The 26,287-nt window shown below is 47.4% G+C and overlaps 1 protein-coding gene and 1 long non-coding RNA gene across 6 annotated transcripts in view; one reads left to right on the forward strand and one right to left on the reverse strand.

The window, feature by feature from the left end:
- The window catches only part of DPP6 (dipeptidyl peptidase like 6), an 837,334-nt gene that overhangs the window by 270,544 nt on the left and 540,503 nt on the right, over positions 1 to 26,287 (reverse strand). For all 3 annotated transcript variants that reach the window (XM_072964103.1, XM_072964105.1, XM_072964104.1), the window contains exons 2-3: positions 25,700 to 25,814; positions 8,499 to 8,597 (exon numbers count right to left, since the gene is read on the reverse strand). In XM_072964103.1, coding sequence (XP_072820204.1) covers positions 8,499 to 8,597; positions 25,700 to 25,814 — 214 coding nt within the window. The remainder of the gene's footprint in view (positions 1 to 8,498; positions 8,598 to 25,699; positions 25,815 to 26,287) is intronic.
- LOC140697271 (uncharacterized) lies at positions 1,469 to 26,097 on the forward strand. 3 transcript variants are annotated; one of them, XR_012074128.1, is made up of 5 exons: positions 1,469 to 11,556; positions 12,647 to 12,776; positions 13,262 to 13,801; positions 20,988 to 23,713; positions 25,685 to 26,097. It is a non-coding gene; the product is annotated as an uncharacterized lncRNA (long non-coding RNA). The 3 variants fall into 3 exon arrangements; XR_012074129.1 differs by lacking the exon at positions 25,685 to 26,097 and having other exon boundaries at positions 20,988 to 21,084; positions 23,520 to 24,899; XR_012074127.1 differs by lacking the exon at positions 25,685 to 26,097 and having other exon boundaries at positions 13,262 to 13,461; positions 13,574 to 13,801; positions 20,988 to 21,874.

A 26,287-nucleotide genomic window follows, 5' to 3' on the forward strand; every position in this document is an offset into this window, starting at 1 on the left:
TCTCAGGAGCCAGCTCCCCCGTCTAGTAGGCTCTCCCCATGAAAGCAGGAAAATAGAATCGGATACATCTTTTCCCTTACACACGTACGTATAATTTTTTTACAATGCCAAGACTTACAGCAGGTAAAGAACCTGGTTATCTTTCAATCAACCAGAAACTCGCTTACGCAGAGTCCTTTTCCATGACACTCAGTTTGCTGAGTCATTCAGCCAAGTAATATTTACAGAAACTTTATTATATGCCAGACACTCTGTTCCCATCAGGGAACTAGAACGTCACTACAACAGACTCACAGCCCCAAGGAGCCCGCCGTCAAGGGCACGGCAGAGGTGTAAACAAACACCTGAGCGCAAAGTTAGACGCGCTCTGGGCACAGGACCGAAGGGTCGTCGGGGACTACGCTCAATTATGGAGATCACGTGATTCATTTTTTATTAATTAAGAAGGTGATCCATGCTGGAGAAGATGCTGATGACAATTAATTAGCCTGCAGCAGGCCGCCGTGGCTAAGGACGCGGTGGGATGATTTGAAGGAAACAGTAAATGGAAATGTCAGTGCTGGCAGGAGGGTCACTGCGATCAAGGCTGCCGGGTCTCTAATGAACAGCACCTCCTGATTTGCTTTAAAAAGGCCGTTTTAGACACAGAGGAATCTCCCCCCCAGGCTGCAGTAAATCGGGATGTCTGCACCTTCACATTAATGTCTCCCTTAATTTGGATGAAGGTAAAATAAAGGAAGACCCGTGCGCCCTGGTCTGTGGCCTGTGGGGGTGAGAGTCTCGTCGGCGTCCCACTGTCCCACTGTCGGCGACCCCCTGCCCCGCGCCTCGTCTAGTCTGGAGGGCGGACCTGCCGCAGGAACGCGTCCTGCTCCGGCTCCCGGGTGTGGCGGCGGCGGCCTCGCCAAAGCCCCGGGCAGCCCCAAGCCCGAGGCGGCCACGTGCGCTCCGGAGAACGTCCCGCCGCCTCCCTGAGGACGGAACACAGTATGTACGTCTCACTTGACATCCCTTCTCTCAAGAAGAGATCCCCCCGCCCCCAAAAGCCTCTCCTTTGTCCTGCAGACACAGCTGAGACAGGCTCTCACTCCGCGCTCTCGCCAGAGGCCTGCGTTTGGGTCCCCAGAGGCTGAACCTAAATTTCCCAGGGAGGCGCGCTTGCCGCCTGTGAAGTGACCTAGACTCAGGACGCCTCGCTTCGCGGGGAGAGCGCGGCCTGGCGGCGCCCGCAGAGATGCGGCTCCCTCACACTTGGATTAACAGCAGCAGCAGGGCCCTGGGTCCCGCAGTCATTCACGGGCCCAAGAGCCCAGCGGGGAAACAGCACCGCGCGTGGCGCAGGGAGCTCTGGGCCCTCGAAAGAGGAAGCGGCGGCCGCCGCCTCTGCGCCAGGCCCTCCTCCGGCGGCGGCGGCCCCGGTCCCGCCTTGCAGAGCGGACGGCGTCCCCGCGGCTGGGGGCCCTGCGATGGTGCCCTGCTGGAGGCTGCGCGGGGTTCCACGGCAACCTGGGGAAGTGAGCCACTCGTTCTGCTCGGGCAAAACCAGAGATCATTTATTTTGGCTCAAGAAGGAAGGTGAGTTTCTGAAGCAGAGAAGAGCTGAACAGAAGCGTCTCACACACGGAACGGAGGCCAGGGCACCAGGCTGTCTCGTGCAGCTACCGTTACCGCTTCCGCTGCCACCGGCACCGAGGGCGACTGTCTTTGAACGTTTCCCGCGCGCGGGTGACTCCGAGGGGAAACTTCGGAGGGACAGTTAGCAGGTAGTAGTTTTAGCTCAGATACTGGGAATGTGGGAGATGCATTAAGAAGAGCTGGAACAGTGCACACAGGTGGCCGGCTGGCCCCACGGCCTTGGTCTGAGCTCGCGGGAGCGCCGCGGGGGGCGGCCCGGCCCCGCTCGCTGAGGCAGTCCGCGGCGTGCTCGGCCAAGCGCCAGACAACCGGGCGCCTCTTCTCCGAGCAAAGAGGGAGTCTCGAGAACTACCTCAAAAGAGAAGGTAAATTGGTGGTTTCCCCAAACGTGGACTGTAATCTCATCTGCTTCTCAAGGGCTTTAGTAGGCACAATGATGCTTCTCAACGTGCATTTTAGGTAATGACTTCGAATGATTACTGTTATTATCTCCATCGGCACACCGAGCCGCGGAGGAAGATCTTCGGTCTTAGAAACCTGTCCTTCTGGGCATTTTCCTGAAGTGACTCTGGCCTGTTGGTACAGGCTGCACGAGCGGACCCCCAGGGAACTGCGTCACCCTCTGCAATTCTAAGACGTAATGGCTCTGATTGAAAACTGCAGCCTTCAAAAAGCAGGAGGAACACCCAAACCCTTTTAAACTTGAATTCTCCCTCTATCCATCCCCCTGAGCTTCATAAAAAAAATCCATCTGGTTTTTCAGAATAACAATAGAGAAAAGATACAGCAAATATGGAAATCAAGCTGCCTGGAGCCCTGCGCTCTATCTCCAATTTTATCTCCTAAAACATACACTTTTCCAGGATAAGCCAGCCAGCTGATATTTTCCTGCAGTCAAAAGAAGCAATTTTCCCCAATTTTACAGTCTCTCTCTAGTGTTGCATCTGAGAGACAGAAAGAGCTCCGCGCACAAGAGGCTGGATTAATGGGAATGAGTGTAAACAAACACAGTGGAGAGATTCTGGAGCCAGCCAGCCGCAGTGGTCCCTCCCGCGTCCCACAGCCGTTGAGGAGGGAGCAGGCTGTGAGGCCAGGCGTTGCCTCGAGCTGGCAGACAAGCTAATCCAGCCCTTTGTGCAGCTCCTACGCCAGCCCCGGGCCCGCCTGCATCCTAAAGATAGCAGGAGGGGAGAGCCGGTCCCTGAAGGGTGCTGGTGGCCCCGGCCTGCTCGGAGCACAGGGTGAGGGACTCATCAGACCATTGCCAAGTTTCAGCTGCCTTCCTGAGAGGGGATCTGCAAAAGCAAATAAGCTTCCTGACACACGTGAGGCCCAGGAGTCCTGCCAGGTGCTGTGGCGTCAGGCGACTGTGCAGGTGGACGCAGCGCACTCAGGAGGGCACTTGAGCGGCAGACACAGAACTGAAACTCAGCGGCACAGAGACTATGACGAAAGTCGTGAAGGGAATGGTTCCTTCTACAGGGAGTATCCAGAGGCCTGAGGACCTCGGCCACCTAGAGGCTGGAGACAGAAAGCTCCCTCCGGCCACATCGTGATCCCTCCTCCTGAGCGCTGCTCCTGGTCCTGCTCCCAGTCTCCAGTCCTGCACCCTTTCGCTGGACTGCTGGCAGCTGTGCCCGCAGTCAGGAACTGCAGCCCGAGTCTAAGCTGGGCGCTGAGTGCGCTGAAGGCAGAGCTGGCAGAAGTGCTTGAGGCATTAGGTATGAGGTACAAGAGCGAGCAGAGCAAAGCACGACCTCGAGGGCTTCAGCCCGTTCTGCCAAAAGAACGAACCTCTCATCAACTGAATTGGGAGAGGCTGTGGATGGGGCAGGTGTTTTGTTTTTTGGTGGATTTTTAAATTTTTTGGGAGGGTGGGAGGGTGTAGGTCAGGAAGTCAGATTTGGAGATGCTGAAGTTGGGGTCGTGATGTCTGTAAGACATCTCAGGACTTCAGGAGCGAGGTCTGGTCCAGAGAGTAAGTTAGCCATCATCAGGCAGTGGGGACTATTTTACGTCATGAGACTAGGGGAAAACACTAAGGGAGTGCGTGAAGATATCGAAAGGGGAGCACACAGACTGAGCCCCAGGACCCCAACATTACATGTTAGAGAACAGAGCGAGCACCAGCAAGGCGCCCCAGAAGGAGCTGCCCATGAGGCAGAAATAAAACCAGGAGAACCTACAGTCAAGTAGAAAGTTTGTGCAGGCGGAGTGGGTACTCAGTTGTGCCAAATGCTGCCGATTGGTAGACTCAGATGAGGTCTGTGATGTGCCTGTGGAATTTAGCAACCTGGAGATACTGGGGACCTTGACAAGGAGGAGTGTCAGGAAGTGCGTTTAGAGAGAACAGGAGAAGAGGAACTGGAGACGTCGCAGAGAGACAACTGTTTGCAGCTGCGAAGAGGAACAAGAAAGTGGGCAGTGCCTGGCGGGGAACGTGGAGTCAAGCTAAGTTTTGTGTGTGTGTGTTTCGGTGTGAGAAGTAAGAGCGTATCTGCTTGCTGATGGGAATCACCTGCCACAGAGACAAAAAAATGAACAATTAGAGAAGAAAGGTGATATTTGCTTCCATTATTGCTCAAGTAAGTGAGGCAAGTTGGCCTCTGATGTGGGTAGATTGAGCACAGACAGGACATCTGTGGTTACAGGCATGGGGAGGGGCAGAGCGCGGGGCGGGTGCCGACGCTGGTAGGTAAGGAGATGTGAGGGCGAGAGTATTCTCAAGCTTTCTTCCAGTAGGTTTAGATGAGACGTAGGCTGGGAAGAAGATGTGGAGGAGAGAGGAGAAGGTTTGTAATTATCCATCATCTAGGAGTTGGAAAGAGTGAACAGACGAGGAAAGCTCAGGAAGAGTGGTCCATGGACATAAACAGACTTAAATGTCTGAAGCAACCAGAAGACCTCATCACAGTGGCCACCTCCTGTCATGCAGTCCCAGCACAGCACACGAAGGGACCCAAAAGGTTGAAAAGTGCAGTGTGGGTTCTATAAATCACATAAGAATTTACTTGACTAAGCAAATGCATGGAGACACTATGCCCTGGCCAATTTCAGGAGGCACGTGCCTCCTCCTTTATCAGAGAGCTCAGGGTGAGTTCAGATGCTGTCCACTCTGTTGCTCTGCACACCCCGTCTGGCTTGCCCCCACGGCGGCAACAAACACGGGAAGTCTATTTGAAGACTGTTTGACTATTTGAAGACTGTTTTACCAATCAATTTCAGATTAAGGGTAGATTAAAAAGTCATCTCTAGTATAAAAATGGATGAGGAGAAATTGAACTCCCACCAACCCATTTCCTCCTGATAAATAAAGTGTATTAGCTCTAGATGATTAACTCCTATATTAAACCCAAGATACATTTGTTAACTTTAGTGTTTAATGTGCACTTACAAGAGTCAGTCTCTTTGTCTGTGGGGAATTACCCCATTTTTCCTGATCACTTGGGTATTGTGTTAGTTTAACATAGCCCCATGGGAAAAGAGGATACTAGAATACAGAATTTAAGAAATAGCAGTCATTCTGAAATAGTCACAGCCTGTGTAGTCTTGTTTAAAATACACAGAGTAGCCAGAACGGTTCTGAAAGAAACTGGCTGGAGACAGGTGACACATTCTTTCCAGGGCTGGAGACATTCTATCCAATGTAGCAGCTTATAGAAACCAGAGAGACCTGGGTTCAAGTCTGAATTCTGCTACTTATTAACTGTGTGATATTGATCCAGTCATTTAAATACCCCAAGCTCAGTTCCCTCATCTGTAAAATGTGAATGATGATAGTTGTGAGAATTAAATGTAAAGCACTTGGCCTAGAGCTTAAGATGTGGGAGACCTCCAGTACGTGGCGGTGGTGGTGGTGGTGACGGTGGTGATGTGATGATGATGATGGTGGTGATGATGATGATGTGATGATGATGGGGATGATGGGGATGGAGATGGTGATAATGATGGTGATGGGGCTGGTGGTGGTTGTGATGATGATGGTGATGATGATGATAAGAAGAGGCACGGGCGGGAGAAAGGAGGAGGAAGAGGGGAAGGAGGGGGCTGTGGTTGTGACAGTCGTGGTGGATGGTGGTAGGGGTGACTCCCAGCCTACCACAGGGAAACTCTTCCATGGGAAGACTGTGTGCCTTTTCTGGGCCCAGCAGCTTGCCTGCTACATTGTAGACACTCAAGAAACACTAACTGAATGAATTAATGTTCTGATAATTTCTAAAGCTCATCTCACCATTTGACAACTTGTGGTAATCCTATGAGTATAATCTTTCCCTGGGTCTTAACATTTAGACTTGTAAGGTAAAAAATGAATGAATTCTTTATGGTATTTATAAAAGTCAATTACAAATGCACAGTTGATCACTGCAGTTACTTCATTCACTGTAAGCTGGTGCGTCTTTAGGGAGCCGGGAGGAAGGGGGTGGCCAGGCAGAGGAGTAAGTGAGAGTGGGAAGGCAGCTCAAAGCAGCAGGCGGGGAGAGCCGTGCCGTTCCCTGCAGCGTGCGGGGCGGAGCAGTGCCGTTCAGTGTAGCATTCGGGGGAGAGCCGTGCTGCTCCTTGCACTGGGCGGGGGAGAGCCGTGCCGTTCCATGCAGCGTGCGGGGCGGAGCCGTGCCGTTCAGTGTAGCATTCGGGGGAGAGCCATGCTGCTCCTTGCACTGGGCGGGGGAGAGCTGTGCCGTTCTATGCAGCGTGCGGGGCGGAGCCGTGCCGTTCCATGCAGCGTGCAGGGGAGAGCCGTGCCATTCCCTGCATTCCTGATGGTGCCTGGTCTTTGGGGAGACCTGACCACCTGCCTACTTGGCAGCAAAACTTCACACTGTGTACATTTACAGAGGACAAATCCTCTTAAGGAAACTCCTGGACACCGAAGCCTGTTTGTTTGAACTGCAGGTGTGCTTCTGAATAGAGTTGACCTCCTGGAGCAGGCGGGCTGGGCACTTTCTGCTGGGTGCAAGGCCACCCCTCAACTGCTTGTATTAACTCCCAACTCTGTGGATATAACGAAATTCTGGCTCTTGTCCTCTGGCCAGAAAGCCAGCACATCTCAGGTCCATACATCAGCCGCACACGTTAGCTCACGTGATACAAACACGTTACAATAGCAACCAACACAGCTTCCTGCAGACATGTAGGTGCTCTTGGGCCCCAGAGCTCGGCTTGTACATTTTAAATTTCTTGCACAGGGATGCTGATTTAGGCCAAGTCTGAAACCAGGGGCGCCCCAATATAAACATTTCACTATATTATTTTAGCATCTCATGGAGTCTTTGCCGGGCCTCCGCTGACCTACTCTGAACCCTATACCTTTGAAACCAAGTTTATGCACGCCTTTGAAACTCCTTCTCAGGAGGAAGGAGAAGGCCGTGACTTCCTCCATGTGCTCTGTTATGATCGCCGTCCGTCACTCCCTGATTTGTCTCCAGAACAAGGACTCTGTGCTCCTTAAGACGGTAATCATTTATACTCCCAAGATCAGGCCCAGAGCACAAGAGCAGCGCTTGCCTCCTCCCTCTGCGGTGGGTAAACACAACAGGAGGCAAATGCGAAGGCCCCTCAAAACAAAAGGTAAGATTCCTTCCTCAAACAACAGAGGCCTGGGCCCTATCTGCGCCGTGGGCTTCCGCGTGCCCCACTGCTGTTCACGCTGCCTCGCTCTCATTCCTACCCAACTCCCTTGACAAAATACATCCCCTCCAAGATCCAGCTACCTCTCTTATTTTTAAATTAGCTAATCTAAAGATCAGAAACAAACACTGAAGCCACGGCAGAGGGCGGAGGGGAAGCTGTTGCCCTGGCAGGAGACTGAACGCGGAGAGTCATGGGTGATTTTTGAGTCTGTGACGCATGACAAGCACTTCAGAGGATCTGATGGCAAGAAAACATGATGACACGGCGTCACTCAACAAAACAGTAGGGGAAAGAGCACAAACTGGGAGGTCAGGAGGCAGGCTTCCAGCCACCGCTGCCACTACTCAGCCCTGTGCCCTAAGGAAAGTCACCTGCCCTCGCTGGGCCCCACTCATTATAAAAACCAGGGTGGGAACCAGACCTCTACCTTCCACTGTAAGGTTCTCTGACCTGGGGGCTAAGTCTCAGGTGCATCCCACTGAGGCTAAGACTAAATGCAAACAATATCCGTGGAGATCACAGGAGAGGTTCAAGGACCAGATGACGCAGGAGGGATGCAGTGAAGCCTGCAGAGGATGGGAGTGTGGTCATGCACATCTTTCCTCCCACGACTGCACTCCAACATCATTTCTGACCCAACGAAAGGAAACAGATGACGTTCCGAACCAAAAAAAAAAAAAATACTGTGAACATACTGCCTTTTGCCTCCGGTTCTATTTTGCTTTGTTGTTTACAAAAATGCCCCCAACAAGAAAACAAAGGTTCATCCAGATCCAACTTCACGAGGAAAATTAACGGATCAGCTCAGTGCCCTGGGCTGTTTCCTTCATTCCACAGCATTCTAGAAGAATCCTTTTAGTTCCTTTTGGCCCCTGGTCCAGCTGGGAATGAAAGCAAGAGAAGCACCGAAGGGAACGAGGGACGTGGACACGGGAGGAAGGCTCGGCTGTGTCTCTCGCTGTTCCGTTGCTTAGCAACGTCTCACATCTCCGTCTGGGAGATAATGGCTCAGGGAGGTGACACAGACGACCCGTCTCTCACGAAGGAGCAGCCTGATTTTCCCAGACACACACTTTCTTGTAACAGTGAGAGGATGAGGATGACAGCGAGAGCTCTGGGGAGCCGCTCCCAGAGCCAGAGAGAGGATGTGACAGGCAAACTTACGAAACCCAAACTCTCAAGGTAGCAGGGAATGGAAAGCGGCTTCTCAGTGCACAGGACTCGGGACTCACCACTTATCCACTTCGCCTCGGGGTCATGAATTTTGAAATCTTCACTGAAGAGATCTTCCACGGTGACCTTCTTCTTTTGAGACAAACTGTTATCTTCCGCTGGAAAAGAAAGAGGCAAAGCATCAAAAATTTTATCTTTTGATAAGAAGGGAGGACCACTAAACACTGTGATTGCCTTTCAGAAACAGTATGAACGGTAAACATGACGTCTACAAATAAATGCTGGACAAAAGCCAGTCACGCTTTTCATTTGTTATTGAACTAACAGAAACTACCGTATGGGGAGTCACGATTTGGTGAAATGGCATCATTACGCCCCTTCCATCTGCAAAACATAAACAATTGTATTTCTTAGGTATAAACATAAATGACAGTTTCGAGAGTGACTTGTGAGCAATAAGGTGGAATAGTCCAGAAAGGAAGGAACACATGCTCAGAATGGATCTCAGCTATATAACGTTATCAGTCATTCATTAAATATTTATTGTGCCAAACGCAGACACCGTGTTGGGTGCTAGAAATTCAAAGGCAACTAATGCATTCTTTACGTATTTATTCTCCAGGTGCCTCTCTTGCCCCTGGCTGCCTTCGGGTTGGGGATTAGCTCTTGCAGATACTCATGCCCCCAGTCTGTGTGCACACCCAGGTTCTGCCCTGCTCACCTCACCACGCTTCACAGTAAGCGCCTGGGATAGGACTTGAAGGCACTAAACTAACATCCATCCCAAGAGGAGATGTTTAGTTAATGGCACCAGCGGGGAGACTTCAGGAATCTGGCAGCTTTTATCCTCTTTCTTGAGGATGAAGCTTCTGGGGTTTTAGATCTGCATCCACAGAGGCTCCTTCCGTTAGAGGCACAAAAATCCATTCATCTACTTTGAAAAGACAAAGGGCTGTCCTGGCCTCTGACCTGTGAGCCGAAGCAAATGAAGCACCCAGGGCAGAACATCAAACCACCCTCACCTCTGTTGTACCAATAGGAAACTCTGTCTGAGCCATTTCTGCAGTGCATCCTTATCTAGAATGCTTGTTCGCCACCCCATCCTCTTAAATGGAAGATGCCAACTCGTTGCTGCACTTTTCCCGAAAATCCCAGTCCTCTTTTTGTCTGGTTTGTGCTGTGCTGCTGTGGGGAGCATCCTCAGCGCTAATTAAGGTGCATATGTCTGTGTGCGTCATATGTCGGTGGCTTCAGATCCGTGTGTCCTTACTTTTTACGTTTGTTTCTCTTTTCAGTTTCTGACTGTTGATCAGCCTGTACTTCTTGGGCTGTCATGGTGTTTGCCCTCAACAATACTCTTTGCCTCTTTTAATTTCCTGTTTCAAAATCTGTGGCAGGTTCGGAAGACAAGAAGAATTTCTGTTATACTACTTAATGAAATAAGAACAAATAATCTCTGAATGAAACCCGCATGGTTTCTTCTAGGATTCCGGTGTGTAGCTTTTGCCACATCTCCTGTGGATTCCTTCTTTTGGCCTCTCTGGACATTACAGATTCCTGAAGTTCTCAAAAACTTAGTGCACTGATTGATTTCCTGAATATCAAATAAGATTAAAGTGTGTAAAAGTCTGCTGAAATGTACAGAATGAGGCTCAATGTGGCCTTGCTTTTAGACCTGAGTGTACGTGGAGCTCTCCCAGGTGCTGATCAAAACATGTTAAAACCAAGCTAAGTTCTTCCCTCTGGGATCTTTCTGTGTGCGATTGTAGTAGCCCCCGCAAGACCCACAGCTTCAAACACAGTGCATTTCAGTATGGAAAGCAGACAAGAAATGAAAACCTTAAAGATTTCTAGACATTGGTCTAATAAAGTTACATCATGATCTAGTAATTAAGAAGTACGTATACTCGCAACTAGTTGAGAAATAAGTTCTGGAGACCTAATGCACAGTACAGTGATTACAGACAGCAATACTATATTATAAACATCAAACCTGCTAAGAGACAGATCTTAATTATTCCTGCCAAAAAAAGATAATTAAGTAACCTTATAGCAGTGTTAGCTAACCCTACAAAGGCAACCATATTGCAATATATAAATGTATCAAATCAACATGTTGTACATCTTAAACTTGCACAATGTTATATATAAAATATATTTCAATTAAAAATATAATAAATAAAATAATGCAAAAACAAAGAATAAAAATTTCAGAGACACTCAAGTACATGGCCAGAAAATAATCATATTAAAACTTAAATTTTATCTAAGAAAACCTCACTCATCAGGGATGATTGTAGACCCACATTTTGGTACCCATGTATCTAATAAAAAAGAGTGAAAGGCTGCTATTTAAACAAACTTTGGGTAAAATATGAAAAGCCAATTTATTCACTTTCTGGGAATTTTTTCTTTTCACAAATGACTGTTCTTTTCAACCAAAAGTCAGCTTCATTTTTAAATAAATTATTACTTCCTTTGTTTTTGAAACATTTTTTGAAAATGTGTATGACTTCAACAGGGATGGCTTGTGGGGGAGGCGTCATGACCTGCACTATAAGCGGTGCTCTCTGTTCGAGCCAGGACATTTGATTCTGTCAATAATCAGCTCTGCCTCCTTAAGGCACGCTCTGCTGGCCTCTCTGAAGCTCGAGGGCTCACTCACATGGTCAAGTGCTCTCTAACTAACTTACTGACTTACAGATTGATGCGTTCCAGAAATCCTTGGGAGACGGTGACAAGCACGAGTGACTCGCGCATTCAGGAGCCGTGCTGAGCCCTGAAGAACCACAACTGAAAGACCTTCCAACTGACCCAAAGGAGCTCACACAGCAATGGAGCCAAATCCGAAAGGACAACCACATGGCCACGGTGACAGGACTGAGGGCAGCGTGCTAATACTTAAGGAGGCTGCAGAATAAAAAAAAAGGAGCAGGAATTCCAGAAAGAATTCCTTGAGGAAAGAACCTGCTAGCCAAGACAGAAGAAATAAAAGAAGAACACCCAGGCTAAGAGGACTGCAAGGGCATGAAGGCAGAATCTGCAGGGACCTGTGAGCGCATTGGCGCTGGCGCTGGTGCAGTGGGAAGTGTGAGCTGAAAGTGTCTAGAGATGAAGGTGGGTTCTCTCATTATATCTGCAGCTCGGAAATTCTAGCAGAAAATGTCCACTTGTGGATTTTCCTTAAACATCCTGCTTACTAGTCAGTGATATTTCCAGTCAGAGAATTACCTTTCTCTGAATCAGGAATCTTAGCAGTAACTGTCTCATTCAACACTGCTTCTCTGTTGTTCTGTGCCCTCCTTCCAGATCGCCAGCTGGACCCGCACGGGAGCCTCTGGGTCCAACCCCCACAATTAGCTTTCTCTCTCATGTCTCCCACGTTTTTATGTCCTCAGAAGCATTGGCATCATTTCTGCAGCTCAATCTTTCACCTTCTCCATTTCTCCTTTAGCGTGTCTAGACAGCTCTTTCATTCTGCCACTGAGTTTTACAATTTTAAATAATTATGTTTTAATTTCTCATACTTCCAACTAGCTCCTTTTCAAGCTCATCTCTTCTTACAGTTCAAGCTCCTTTATTACATTGATAATTAAAAAAAATTTAAAAAACCTAGTGTCATTTTCTGCTTTCTCCAATTGATTTCTGTTTCTTTGGAGTTAAGTTCTTATATGTGTTAAGCTGGTGTCCTGCTCTGAGGGGATGGTTTCTGTGGGTCCTTGTGACTCTCGTTGTAAGCTTTGCTCCTGAAGGGTCCTGGGTCATGAGAGACAAGAGCTCTGGGTCCTAAGTGACTCCCGGGGGTCTGGGCACGAGACTGTCCAGGGCAGCTTGAAGGTCCATCTGGGTAATAGCTCTCACCAGGCCTTATGTGGCCATTCGGGCTGGAGTTCTTTGCCCTTCATGGGTGGTATCACTCAAGAACCTCTGAACAAGAACCCTGTTTAAAGGCAGGGGTCACCCGTCCAGCCTCTGCTCTCTCATGAACGGCAAGATCCCAGCCCCTCCTGCTGGGTCTGACTTCGCTCTCGGTCCCTTGAGGGTGGCAGGGACTTGGCCTCACCTGCTGCGGTAGATTTTTACCTGGTCCTTCTTTCAAGGACATCATTCCATGGCAGGTCAAAGAAGAGCTCCCGTCCTTGTTTTTGGATGCAGCTGTGTTTTTATTATATATTTCCTCTCCTTTCTATGTGCTTGGAATCAAAAGGAAAACTGTCTGTGCTCAGTCTATCACCTTAAACTGAAAGTCAACATCCAGATGGAGACAGAAGAAGTGGCCAGTGGCTCTTAGAGTTTGGACTTTATCCTGAAGGTCATTCGGGGATGAGGAGTGAAAAGTAAGGTTTCCTTCAGCCCTTTAGCTGGGTGGGCGCTTGTAATGAACTTGGCATCCTAGTTAAGTTCATGAGATGCAAAGGTGTGCTGCAACCTGCAGTGATGTCGTTATGCTTCGTATGGGTCACGGTAGAATGCAAGCGGCTAAGACTCCGCTCCTCTCCTGATGCTTGTGAAATAGTCGTGCTGCTAAATAGCACAACTCCTGGAGAACACGCTGGAACCTCTTCTCCAGAGGTTTTTAAAATCAGAAATAAATCCCACGCCCCCACAATGGGTTCTTCTGAAGCATCACCTTCTGAGGGGTTTGGTCACTGCCAGAGAGGGTTGGCTACCGACAACCCCAATCTGGTAACAGAGAACACCTTCCAGATTAGTCAGAAGTCCCACGTAAGTCCTGCTTTGCTAGACACTGGAATGAAGACAACTCTAAAAAGCTTTGCGGTCTTCGGAAGACTCTGACAGTAATCACCTCTTGATCCTACAGGAAGGACAAGGAAGGAAAGCCATTTTATGGAAGCTAAACCTGAGCTCCCAAGAGGGTAAGTGGCTTCTCCAGAGACGGGCAGGAAGGTCACAGCTAACACCAACCTCGCAGGAGAACCGAAATACTGGCGTTAGCCGCGGAACCCGGCGTGTTCACAGCCTCTTCCACAGCCTTTGTGCTAACAAAGTCACAAAACGCAGGTAATGCTAATGTTGATCCTGGTAAAACACTATGCTCTCCAGGTAAAGAAAGTTTTCCGTAAAAGAGAAAAGGTTAAAAAACACCTTTTAACGCACACATTTCCTTGATTAGAAAAAATGTAGCCTCCAAGCCAGACCAGCGGGGGCGCACGCTGCAGGGACCGGCGCACGGCAGGGGTGCCCCCTGCGGGGCCACGTGGCCCACACGAGTACCAGGTGCCTTCAAGACGCAGTCACACAAAATCTGATGAAGACCGTGGGTGGTGAGTCAGATGCGGCTTCACAGAGAGCCGGTCCCCAACCTGAGGCTCCGAGTCGAGTAAAAGGACTCTTCTCTCTAGTAAGTCACGGGGCACATGCGCATGGTATTTCTAGAGAAAGGGATAATATTTGCTTGTTTCCCTACCAGCATTCAGAAGAACACATGGAAATCAATTTTTCATTTCTCAGCGTCGGCACCGTTAATTCACAAGTTCCAATGACACAGCATTTGCTTAAAAGCAGATCGCTGCGTCCTGTTCCACTCGTGACTTTCATAAGGCAGAGGGCTAAAAGGAAGGCGCTCAGTGAACACACCGGAAGCACTTCCCTTTACTCTGCCAGCACGTCAGAGGCTGGGTCCAATGCTTCCAGTTACCTTTATTGTTTTCTTCACATCTTACTTTTTAATACTTTACTTATTTAACTATTTTATTTTGGTGGGGAGCAGAGGTAATTAGGTTTATTTATTTTTAGAGGAGGTATTAGGGACTGAACCCAGGACATCATGCATGCCAAGCCTGTGCTCTACCCCTGAGCTCCACCTCTGCCTAGATTCCTTTTTTCCTTTCCTCCTCCCTCCCTCCCTCTCTTTCTCCCTTCCTTCTCAGTCCTTTCTCCCTCCCTCACTCCCTCTACAGTCAGGGCTGCAGGCCACACAGGATCTGCTTCTTTCTGACTCGTCCAAACAAAACTGGTCACGCTTCCCTTCCTGCTACCAGAAGTCAGCACAGAATTGATGATTTGTTTCAAGTCTGTTTTCCACATTAGCTTTTCCCTTTTTCTTTTTAAGATGGGAATTGTGACTTCAGCTCTGGAAGGAGGCTGCCACACATTCACGTTCAACCTATTTCTGTTGAACGAGCATTTAAAAAATCTACATCTTTGCTTTAACTTCTTGCTCATTTTTTTGTAATAAAATCTTTTCATTATTGAAATGTATTATTTATGATTATAACCCAAATTTAAGCCTACAAAGAGTCCCACGGATATTGATTCATCTTATTGATGAATCAGTAAAAAGTATCAAAGGTATCCATCTCTTCTTTATGCCCCTATCCTATTTTTTTAGATCTAGGAAATAAATTGGAAACCTTAAAAGCTATTTATCCGCCTGTTTCCTTTAGTGAGCGATAACCATTGGGCACCTGTGACCTCACATAATAATATGCACGCAGGTTGATATGTTTATCTTCCTAATTTTCTCCTTCTTTTGGACATTTTTATTCAAATAAAATGCACCTACCATAAAACTCACCCATGGAAAGTACACAGCTCAATGGTTATAACATGTCAGCAGAGCTGTGCAGTTATCGCCATGATCCAAGTTTAGAACGTTTTCATTATCCCCTCCCAAAACTCCACAACCATAGTGGTCACTCCCATTCCCACCCGTCTCTTCCCAGTCCTAAGCAATGAAAAATGCATTTTCTGTCTGTACTCATTTGATTAGCTGGGTATTTCATAGAGAATCATACAATATCTTGGTTTTTGTGGCTGGCATATTTCACTCCGCAAAACGTTTTCAAGGTCCGTTCAGTGACAGTATGTAATACTGCGTGTCAGTACTTCATCGCTTTTTACGGATGAATGAGATCCCAGAGCTAATGGTGTTGAGTGTCTTTTCAGATGCTTGTTGGCTATTTCTCTATCTTCTTTGGAGAAGTGTCTCCCCTCACCCAGCCTGCTACAATTCAGAAATCCACTCTCAGGAGAGAAAAAGTCAGAGATGCAACTCAACAAACTTGCCAAAGCGTCTGAAAGATGCAAAGCGCAGAGGATGCAGTCGCACAAAAGGCTCCTGGAAGACCCAAGTGTGTAACCTCGATCTCCTCCGCCGTCTCGACAGAAGCCGAGCACAGAGATGGGAGCTTCTAGGCGCATCCTGTGGAGAAGCCTCTTGTCTCATGGAATGAGTCCCCGTGACACACACAGGAGACCCACAGGGTCTTAAGACTTCTACATCTGCAGGAGCACTGCCAGCTTGGGCCAAAAAGGACAAAGAGAAGATGAAATAAGAGGAGGCTGTCGGATTTCCAAAATCCCAGACAGGAAACATGCTGATAAGACCACTCATCCGCAAGCTCGTGCGTCCCTTCATGAACAAGCAGGTGGCCCCAGAGGGCAGAGAGGAAAGCCACAGGGAACTGCTCCCAGGCTTCACCCTTAAGGAGTTTGCCCAGTTGGCTTTAGAAGTTGTTTGCAATTGGAGATTCCTTTTTTCCTTCAAATTTTTCCTCCTTTGAACAGAAACGTCTGCATGGGTTCTCCTATGCCTGTCTCACCACTGCATTCTGGAGGGACACTTGTCTCTTCAGCATCGCAGGCCCAGTTCACCCAGGATGAACTGTGCCCCAGGATGGGGCACGCCCGGAGTCTTATCCCTAACTCACTCAGATGGTTTAGATGATGTACCTGAGACGTCTGAGCTGATGAGGTTTTGTACTTTGAACTGATGCTGTGATAGCCTGAGACTTCTGGGGGCCTTCGGGTGGGGCGGATGTCCTTCTTATGCGGGATGGGTGTAAATCTCTGGGGGCCAGAGGTCAGACTGCGCAGGCACAGTAACGCCCACCAAAGATGTTCGCAGGTCCTGTCTCCTCCCTCCTCAATTCAGACGTTGAAGACTTAAGTCCCCAACATGAAAATATTTGGAGACAGAACCTTACAGAGGACAGTTAAATCAGGCCCCAGAAGTGGACTGGATTAGGGCTCTTGTAGAAAGAGAGGAATAGAGAAAAATTAATGGGAGACGTGGTGCGAAGGTGCCGCCTGCAAGCCAGGAAGAGAGGTCCCACTAGGCACCAAGCCTGCTGTCACTTGATCTTGCGCTTGAAGACTCGAGAGCTGTGACCAAACAAGCCGCTGCTGTGTCAGCCTGTGTGTGGTTTTGCGGGGCCAGCCCAAGCAGAAGAACACAACTGGTAGTTTCAAGTTTCCAATTTCCAAATGTCTGCCGCTAGTCCTTACAAACACCGTGAATACTGGATCTAGACCTCGCATTCTGTGACCTTTCTAAGCCTACCGATGTGTTCATCTTGTCTGCAGTCAGGACAGCTCCCCTTTTTTCATTTTAAATAGAAACAATCCATCAGAGTTGATAAGAAAACTGGTTTAAGAAAGTCAAGGTCCGCACAGGGAACTATTCAATTTCTTGTAATAACATAATGGAAAAGAATCTGAAAAGGAAAAATACGTATGTATCTGTATGCATAACTGAATCATTGTGCTGTACCCCTGAAAACAACATTGCAAATCAACCACACTTCAGGAAGAATTAAAAAGAAAAGTCAAGGTCCAGATAACAATAAACTAGTTGCGGCTACTGATGGATTTTAGGAAACGAATCTACTTGACCTGAGTGCCTCCAGACAAATTGCTCAGTGCCATAGGACTACAATCGCTCTCTCTCTGTGGCCGTGTCCACACTGTCAGACTTTGCAGGAGATATATATGTCTAAGCAAAAAATTGTGAATGTTTTAAATGAATTTTCCACTTTAAAATCATCCTGTTTTTACTGAGTGGGGGATTGTATTAAGTCAGTGGCTGCAGATGCTACCCAAAGCTGCAAGGAAGAGCTGCAGGTACCGTGTTGGGACTGAGGCCAGACATGCCAGCTTCTCCCTCTTCTCCAGTGAGAAGCCAGGACACATCATTTAAGATCAGTGGAACAAGAAATGTATAATAAAGACATTTTCATATGAATTTATAAAAGATCTACAGAGGAATTAAAAATAATTCGACAGTTTCTATAACCCAGAATTAAGGAAGAGAAGTGAGAAGAAACGTAAATGAGCTAGATGTTGTACTTTGATGGGAGGTGGTCTGTAAATATTGACACGTGAGCATAACATTAAGAATTACAGGAATAAATAACGGAAGAACTAAAATCAGAGATGGTCCACCTCCATGCTGTTTTCCACGGTGGCTGCACAGGTTGGCAGCCCCACCAGCAGTGCACGGGGTTCCCTTTTCTCCACATCCTTGCCAAGACTTGTTGTTTTGTTCTTTTTGATGCTGGCCGTTCTGACAGATGTGAGATGGTGTCCCACTGTGGTTTTGATCTGCATTTCCCTGATATTGGTGACGCTGAGCAACTTTTCATGCTCCTTTTGGCATCTGCATTTCCTCTTTTGAAAATGTCTGTTCAGTTCTTCTGCCCATATTTTAAATGGGTTGTTTGTTTGTTTGCTTTTAATTGAAGCACAGTTGATATAAAATGTTGTGTTAGTTTCTGGGGTGCAGCATGGATGGACTCGGAGGGCATCATGCCGAGTGAAGTAAGGCAGACAGAGAAAGACAGATACTGTAAGATACCACTTACGTGTGGAATCTGAAAAATACAACGAACTAGCGAATATAGCAGAAAAGAAACCGGCTCACAGAGGCAGAGAAGGAACTCGTGGTACCAGTGGGGAGGGGGAGGGGGAGGGGCAAGGCGGTGGGGGGAGTAAGAGGTGCAAAGTCTCAGGGTAAAATAAGCTGCACGGACGTGCTGCGCAGCAGGGGGAACGTGGCCAGTGCTTTATAGCAGCTATAAACGGAGTATAACCCTCGAAACTGTGAATCACTATCCTACACACCTGTAACATGTAACATTGTACATCAACTGTACTTCAATTTTAAAAACATGATATTGGAAAATAAATACATAAATAAAAGTTAAAAAGAAATGGTCCAAAGTAATGGTATGTAGGGACAGGTTGCAGAATGGATAATATGAGAAAAGTATTATTACTATTTAGATTTTGGTTGTTCATTTAATATCTTCACTATTTTTTCTCTTTTTACATATTACTCGGGCAGTAAATTATTACTAAAGTCACGTTCTGAGCGTAAGCACATAGTCACACCTGAATCTAGTGTCAAGTGAGCGTGTGTCTTCACGAAGCACCAGTTTCCTGGGGGATGCTGTAACAAACTGACACAAATGTGGTCGCTTAAAGCAGAAATGTACTCTCTCATGGTTCTGGAAGCCAGAAGTCGAGGTCAGTTTCAATGGACCGAAGTCCAGGTGTCAGCCGGGCTCCTTGGCTGCCCCACGGGAGAATCTCTTCTTTGCCTCTTTCCTCTTCTGGTGCTCTGGGCGCTCCTTGGCTTGTGACTGCATTGCTCCCATCTCTGCCTCCCTGCTCACGTTGCCTTCCCTCCTGTCTCTGCACATCGCCCTCTGCCTCCTTTGATAGAGGTGCATGTGATTTGCATTTAGGACCCACTGGACAATGCAGGCAGCCCCTCCATCTCAAGATCCCACAGCTAGAATGACAGGTTCCAGGGACTGGGACACGCACATCTTTGGAGGAACCCCTTTTTTGCCTACCACATCCCTCAAAGCCTTTCCTCCCATTTCCAAGCTCCCAGACACTTCAGAAGGCATCCTCTGAAAATGCAATAATCATACACTTACTGCCCTTTTTTTTAAAGAGACATTTTTTAAGAAAGAATCTAGATAAGGGAAGAGCTAGGAGGAAGAAAGACTGATTAAATCTGGGTTCCGTTATCACCTAACTTAATTTCTGGTGATTCAAGTGCCTCACAGAAAAGCACAGAGTTAACTGTGCAGTGAGGTGGGATTTCAGGAATATGAAATAACAATCTGAGAAAGTGAAACCATGTTGTTTCTGCTGAAGTGATAAACGGTTGTTCAGCCAGTGTTTCAGGAGAGAGTTCTGCCTCCGAGAGAAGGCAGGTGGCGTAAGCCTGGACCTTGATCCATTTCAGCCCCCTGACCTGTCAAGTTCACTGGACAATTTCTCTCTAGTTCTCTGATCTTATTGTACCACCCAGTGCTGTCTTTGTGACCTTGTCCTGGTAACTCAGCTCAGACTTCTGAATGACTGCCTGTGGGTCCCAACTGGCTTGAGTCTTCCCGAAAATAGCAACCCCCGGGTCAGCCGGCTGCTTGTAACTTACGCTCCCAAAGGCTCCCCAACCCCACCTGACGTTTACCAACAGGCTCGCTTCTAAACCAGGCAATAGACTCCAGAGAAAACCAGAGGGATGGGCTTAGAAGTACTCCTTTTCATGGTTTATATAAACCTCTGCCTTTAAAATAGGATGCATAATGTAACAATGCTTTGAAAAGGGCTTCTTTATGGATAAATAAGCAGGCACATTTGCCGTAACTTAGCGCCTTAATGCAAGCATGAATAATGAGCCACCGCCATCCTTTAGATAAAACGGCTCTTTAGCGGGAGGATTCAATAAATACGCAGGATGCGCCAAACACCTCTTCTAGGGCTGATGATGAAACGTCTACAGAAAGGCTGTTAAGCTTCTCCCAGGGACCCACTTCTCAGTACCTGGAAGTCTGCGACTAACTCCGAGGTTAGGAGCAGTGTCAATTCATTCTTCCTTTTATGAGAATCTGTCAGAACTTCCTCTTCCAGGTTTGTTTCAATTTACAGAATGGTGCGAACTCGCCACTGAAGTTCAAGGGATGTAGACCTCGTCCCTCAAGGATTTCATAACTCAGGGGGTCTCACTTACTGTGGCAGGCACCACACTGCCTCCCCAAGGGCCTCGCACACTTCCAGCTCAGCAGAAGTACTTGCTTCTCAGCCCTCACAGGGAAGGGTGACCATGCAACAGAGTTACAGCAAATAAACCAACTCCTGGCTGGTTTCAGGGAAAGACAGAAATACATGAGGCGAGTTCTGATTTTCCCTGCCTTCCTGGGAGGGTGTGAGATGAGATGTGTGAAGCCCCTGCAGCCACTTTGCCAGCACGATGATGATGGTGGCAGAGAAAGATGGTCCTCAAGCCACTGAATCATCCTGGGACTGGCTGGGTCTAGAGCTATGGGTGGAATTATTTTAGTTAAATAGTATTTTAGTTAAATAGATACATTGTCACATCTGGGCTTGGATAAATGCTCAAGCTGATCCCTAAGATGGTCAACAGGTAGGCTGACCGGGTCCGTGAGCTTCTTGAAACATCCAAATTCTCATGAATGCACAGGTGCCCTTTTAAAAATCTATGATGTTACATATTAGGTTGCCCTTGGGGAGATTAAAAATGAAAAAGGGCATGGGGGGTGGTTTTGGGGTCCTGGCTGCATTCTGGGTTTTTGTTTGTTTGTTTGTTTTTTGATCTGGGTACAGACTACGTAGTTTGTTCAGTTTGAAAATTAATCAAACAATATAATATTATATATATATGTAGCCTTTCAGACTGGCTTCTTTCACTTATATAATGCCTATATATATTTATATAAAATGTCTATATATATATTTATATACAATGTTTTAAAAATTGTTTGTTCCAGAATTTTTAAAAGATAAGCTGAAAATACTACGATACCATGACACACCTATTAGCACGATCAGTGAAAACATCGGGGACACCAACACCCCCAAATGCTGGTGAGGACGTGGAGCAACAGGAACTCTCATTCACTGCTGGGGACACAGGGGAGCGAAAAATGCTGCAACCACTTCTGCAGACAGTTTGGTGGTTTCTTAAAAACTAAACATACTCTTATGCTACAATGCAGCAATCATGCTCCTCGGCATTTACCAAAGGAGTTGAGACTTTATTTCTTACAAAAACCTTTCCATGAATGTTTACAGCAGCTTTACTCATAACTTCTAAAACTTGGAAGCAACCAAGATGTTCTTTAGTAGGTAAACGGATAAATAAACTGTGGTACGTCCAGACAATGGCATTTTATTTAGTGTCAAAAAGAAATAAACTACCAAACCATGAAAAGACAAAGAGGCGCCCTCACTGCCTGTTGGTAAGTGAAAGAAGCCAGTCTGAAAAGGCTGCAGGTGACATTCGGGGAAACGTCAAACAATGGCGACAATAAAAGAAGAATCGTTGTTTGCCACACGTTATGGGCACAGAGGATTTTCAGGACAGCGAGACGACTCCGTAAGATTCTGTAAAGGTAGGGATACGGGCCATTATAAATTTGTCCAAGTCCACAGACTGTACGAGACCCAGAGTGAACCCTAATGTGAACTACGGGCTTTCGAGCGATAATGACGTATCAACCTAGGTTCATGAACTGTCACAAAGTAGCATCCGGTGAGGGATGGAAATGACGCGGATGCCATGCATTTCCAGCGGGGGTACTGGGGAAACTGACCTTCCTCTCAATGTTGTTGCTCTAAAAAAGTCAACTCTATTAAAATCTCCACGGAAATCTTACTACAGAGCTTCCTTTGTAACAACTTTTAAGTGGAAGGATTCTCTCAACTGTAGTTTCAGTATATAGCTTCTCCCCACGTAAGCCCCTTTCATTTTATTTCGACTCTGGTGTAAATTCAGAACACCTGACTTTCTGACTTGCATGCGCTTGCCCTCTCCTATAAGAGAATCCGACTTATGAGCTGTAACTGTCAATTCGCTGGATTTCATCAAAGCCTGTTGAGTCCAACAGGAAGAAGATGAGCTGAGTACCGGCCATGCAGGTACAGACATGAGACCCTAACCCAACAGTTAGGGGATTCCAGTTCCGTAAGGGTAATCTCTGTGTTGTGTTCCCTCCCGAGACATTAATGAGTTGAATTCTGATAAGCTCTGCTTGATTTAACCCAAAGTCTACAATCTTCAGTGTGACTTTGAAATGCCCAGGGCTTTTCGTTCATGTACCACCTGAACGTGTCCTAGAGTTTTCCATCCCAAACCACTGTCCCGCTTCTCTGAAGTGAAAATCCGTAAGAGTCAAATGTCACAGATGTTTTAATGCAAATGTGACGCTACTGGACGTGTCAGCCCCCATCAATAGCTGTGGCACCGGAGGACGTCAGACTGCAGCTGCCCCACAGAGAGGCGCGCGCTGCGTGGGACCTACTCAGCCACACAGTTAATATCTGAAAATAGAAAGGTAACTTTGAGTCTGTTATTCCAAGGAGAAATTTAGAAAAGAGCACAGACCAGCAAGGGAGAAATGAATGACAAAATCGAAAAGGACACATTCTCACTGGGCTAATCCCTTTGGAACGAAGATTGCCTTAAACGCTTTTAATGTGATTTCCAAAACATAAATTGTGCGTAACTGGTGATAATTAGGTTGCACTACGAATAAAGGAACGTGTCGCTCAGAAGGGTTACCAGGGGGCCCTTGGAGATCCTGGGGCATCAAGAGGACACCCATCACAGATCTCCCTCCCAGGCTGGAAAGGGGCCCACACGTACTCGGAAGCATTTTCACCCAACGACTGAATCCAGTGAGCTCAGAATGGGGTTTGGGGGTAAGCGGAAAGCAGATACTGCAATCTGAGTTTCCACCAACCAGAATACAAGACTGGAAACAGGTAGCACTTGAAAAGATCGTTTTTTAAAAAGCACACGCTTTGAGTTCAAAGTCAGTCTGTCAAACGGAAGCAAGGCTGGCGGGGATGCAGCCAGGACGGTGCACCTCTGTACAGGGCGCTGTTGCTCCCAGGACCCTCTGCTCTTCAAGACTAGCCCTCCTCCCTTGTGCAGCGGATGCCACTCTGGCCTGTGGTCACCGCATGTCACGTCAGCAAGGCAGCTCTGCGCTATTCAGCAGGCGCTGAGCCGAGCTCCGCTGTGACCTGTTTTACTTCTGCTTCGTGGTGACCCTGCTGTGAGGTGCCCCCTGCACACGTTCTGTTTCTAGATGGGCTCTAAGCTCTCGTGGAGAACACGTGCATCTTCTTTTCTGACATCTTACCCAGGACGCAGTTCAAGGCCCTCAGTCCCCTGCCCACAGGGATCATTAATGTTTGATGAGTGCAGATGCACCAGTGGTTGGTGTGAGGATGCGCTGTGTGTTGGTGAATTCGAGAAAGCTCTGAATGATTCGACATCCTCTTCTGTCTGGCAGATTTTTGAATCTGGAACAGAAGCCACTGCTGTGTCCCAGGAGAGTGGATGCAGAAAGCCTGTGATGGGAGGCATTCAGCGCTGAACCGGCTTGTCCGGCCATCCTAAACCCGGGACACACAGCCCCAGAGCGGAGCAGCACGACCCGGAGGAAGGAGCACCGGTGACGGAAGCCCGACAGAGCCAGGGAGACAGGCAGGTGCACCCACATGTTTATTTTAACAGAAGAATAGAAGAAATTCCGCTCTTCAAAGCCTTTTCTGGAACCGAGAGGTTCACGGGAGCCTCAGCCTCCTCGCAGTCGCCCCTGACAACCGGCCAGCAGCATCCGGTGACACAGCGGTTTGCGGTGACGGTGCTCTCTGCTTGTTGCAGCAGGGATGCTGCCGTGGCCGCCCCGCTGCGCAGGAACCGAATGTCAAACACTCAGGACCGGCGGCTGCATTTGAGAGGACGGGGTTGACAGGTTTCGCTGCCCAGCCGCGAAGAGCCGGGACGGCGCGCTGCCCAGCGCCGTGCTGCGCACGTGGAAGGAAAGGTCCCAGACTGGTTCTTAGCCTCAAGCCACTCGGCCCAGACATCTCCCACCTGGCGTGCTGCCCCGCACTTCGCTGGGAGGAGCCTGGGCAGCCATTCTACCCCCTGAAGTGCTGACTGCAGGAGCCCTCGGTTCTGGTGACATCAACGCTCACGTACCTTGTGGGGGGGCGACTGCAAACTACCCCAAACACCCTTGCTCCCTAGGTCCCAGCGTGGGTGCTGGACAACCGCGTGGCATATCTCCAACCACCTCTCACACAGAGCACGGCGCTGCTCAGAGCAAAGCCACGGTAGCAGCGCGTGCTCCCCACGTCCCGGGGGCACCTGCTTTCCCTTCCACTCACTAAAAACATGTGGTTGCCAAAGTCCCCAGCGCTTATTAGTTAATTTTAAATTAATAAAAACATGAGCAAAACGGTAAGACAGAAGGGCACTGGTCTTTACCAATTCCCTGCTCCAACCCTCTCGAATCTAATCTACTCATTTAAATTTAAATCCAACTGTTCTGACTTTTGTCAAATGCTTATTCTGTGTCTATTGAGATGATCATCCCCCCTCTAGTCTATTAACGCGGATGTGTTACACTGATTTTTCTAAGTTAAATCCAGTTTTCCATCCTGGGACGAGTCCCGCCTGGTCGCGGCGCACAGTCCTTCTTACACGTTGCTGGTGTTTGGTTCAGTTTGCTGGGTTTTTGTTGAGATTTCTGCCTCTATATTCATAGGAAACGTTGGTGTGTAGTTTTTTTTTCTTGTGATATCTTATTGGCTTTTGGTTTCATGGTCCAGATCGCCCTTTTTTCTTTTAAATTTTGTGATTTTAGTTTAAATAGACCTCAAAATCTGCCTGCACTTTTTGTACCTAACAAAAAATTTTTACAATGCATTTTTTCCATCTTAAGGTCTAATTAATATCCATGTAGTCCATTTATTGAGGCTAGGAATTCTTTTTTTGTGTGTATGTCCAAACAAAATTGACATCTACTACAGACAAAGGCTTTCTTTCCTCCCCAGTCTCATCACTCTCTGGCAACTAAATCCTTACCGCTCCACGAAAGCCCACTTCACATGCTGCCTTCTCCACGAACTTTCTCATAAAGGGTCACTCCCTCGCTCTCCTCTAAGCTTCTAAAGAATTTATTTTTAAAACATTCAATAGTCCACACCTATAAATGACAATGTTTGTGTATGTTTTCTTCTCTGAGAGATTTATTTTATATTTTTACTTCATCAGTAGTATCTCATAAGACTTTATCCCTAGTTCATAATCAATACATGTTGCTTTAATAATTTCCTTAATTCACCCTTGATATAACACCCAGGAATGCCATGAGATGTATAAAATTATTATATTTATAACAACACCACCTTTAAGCTCATCACGCATAAGGAAGTACCTGTGAATTTTAACATATGCCAAGCATTTCCACCCAGTCAACAATGGTCTAAATAAATTCAAAGCATATAAAATGGATCTTTTTCACTGAAAGTGTATTACATCATTTTACCATATGGCACCATGAGAATCAGAACCTGGGAAAAATAAATCACACAACAGGCAGTTACTTAGAAAAACCTGGCAGGTGAAAGTGTGCTCTTCCTCCCTTACAGTGACTTGCTTTTCCAGAATAAATGCAAGTACCTGGAGTCAGCAGGATCACCGAGGTGACAATCAAGGAGCAGATGACCAGAATGACCAGCAGTGCGATCGCTATTCCCTTCCAGTTTCTTTGTGGAGGGTTACTCCCCACCAGCTCCTAAAACAACAGCAGAAGAGAAAAACTCCGTGAGCAAAATAAGGAACTAAAATAAGCCGAGTAGACACACTTCATTTAAATCAAGAGCCCAGGCGTCGTCCCATCCCGGAAGCTGCGAGGAACTCCTTTCTCTGCCCTCTGCCTCGGTGTCCAAGAGCCCCAGGCTCTCCTCTCTGCCCCACGGCAAGGCCTTATCTCAGGAAAGAAGCTGATAATATAATACATTTACAGCTTTTCTGTAACTTAGTGCTTCTCCACACAATAAACCTGGTTCTACAGCATAGGTGATGGTGGAGTTTCTCATTACAGCCAACCTATTAAGTCTCATCAAATCAAACTCAAGGATGATGAATTTTTCCAGCCCCAAGAACTCTTTCATCTTCCTCTTCTTTGACATCCACACCATTAATTTCTATTGCAGGCTATTAAATTCAATTTTTGTTTAGCACATACTATGTGCCAATTTCAATCAA

This window comes from Vicugna pacos, chromosome 7 (assembly GCF_048564905.1).
Source record: "Vicugna pacos chromosome 7, VicPac4, whole genome shotgun sequence".
Classification (NCBI taxonomy): Eukaryota; Metazoa; Chordata; class Mammalia; order Artiodactyla; family Camelidae; genus Vicugna; species Vicugna pacos.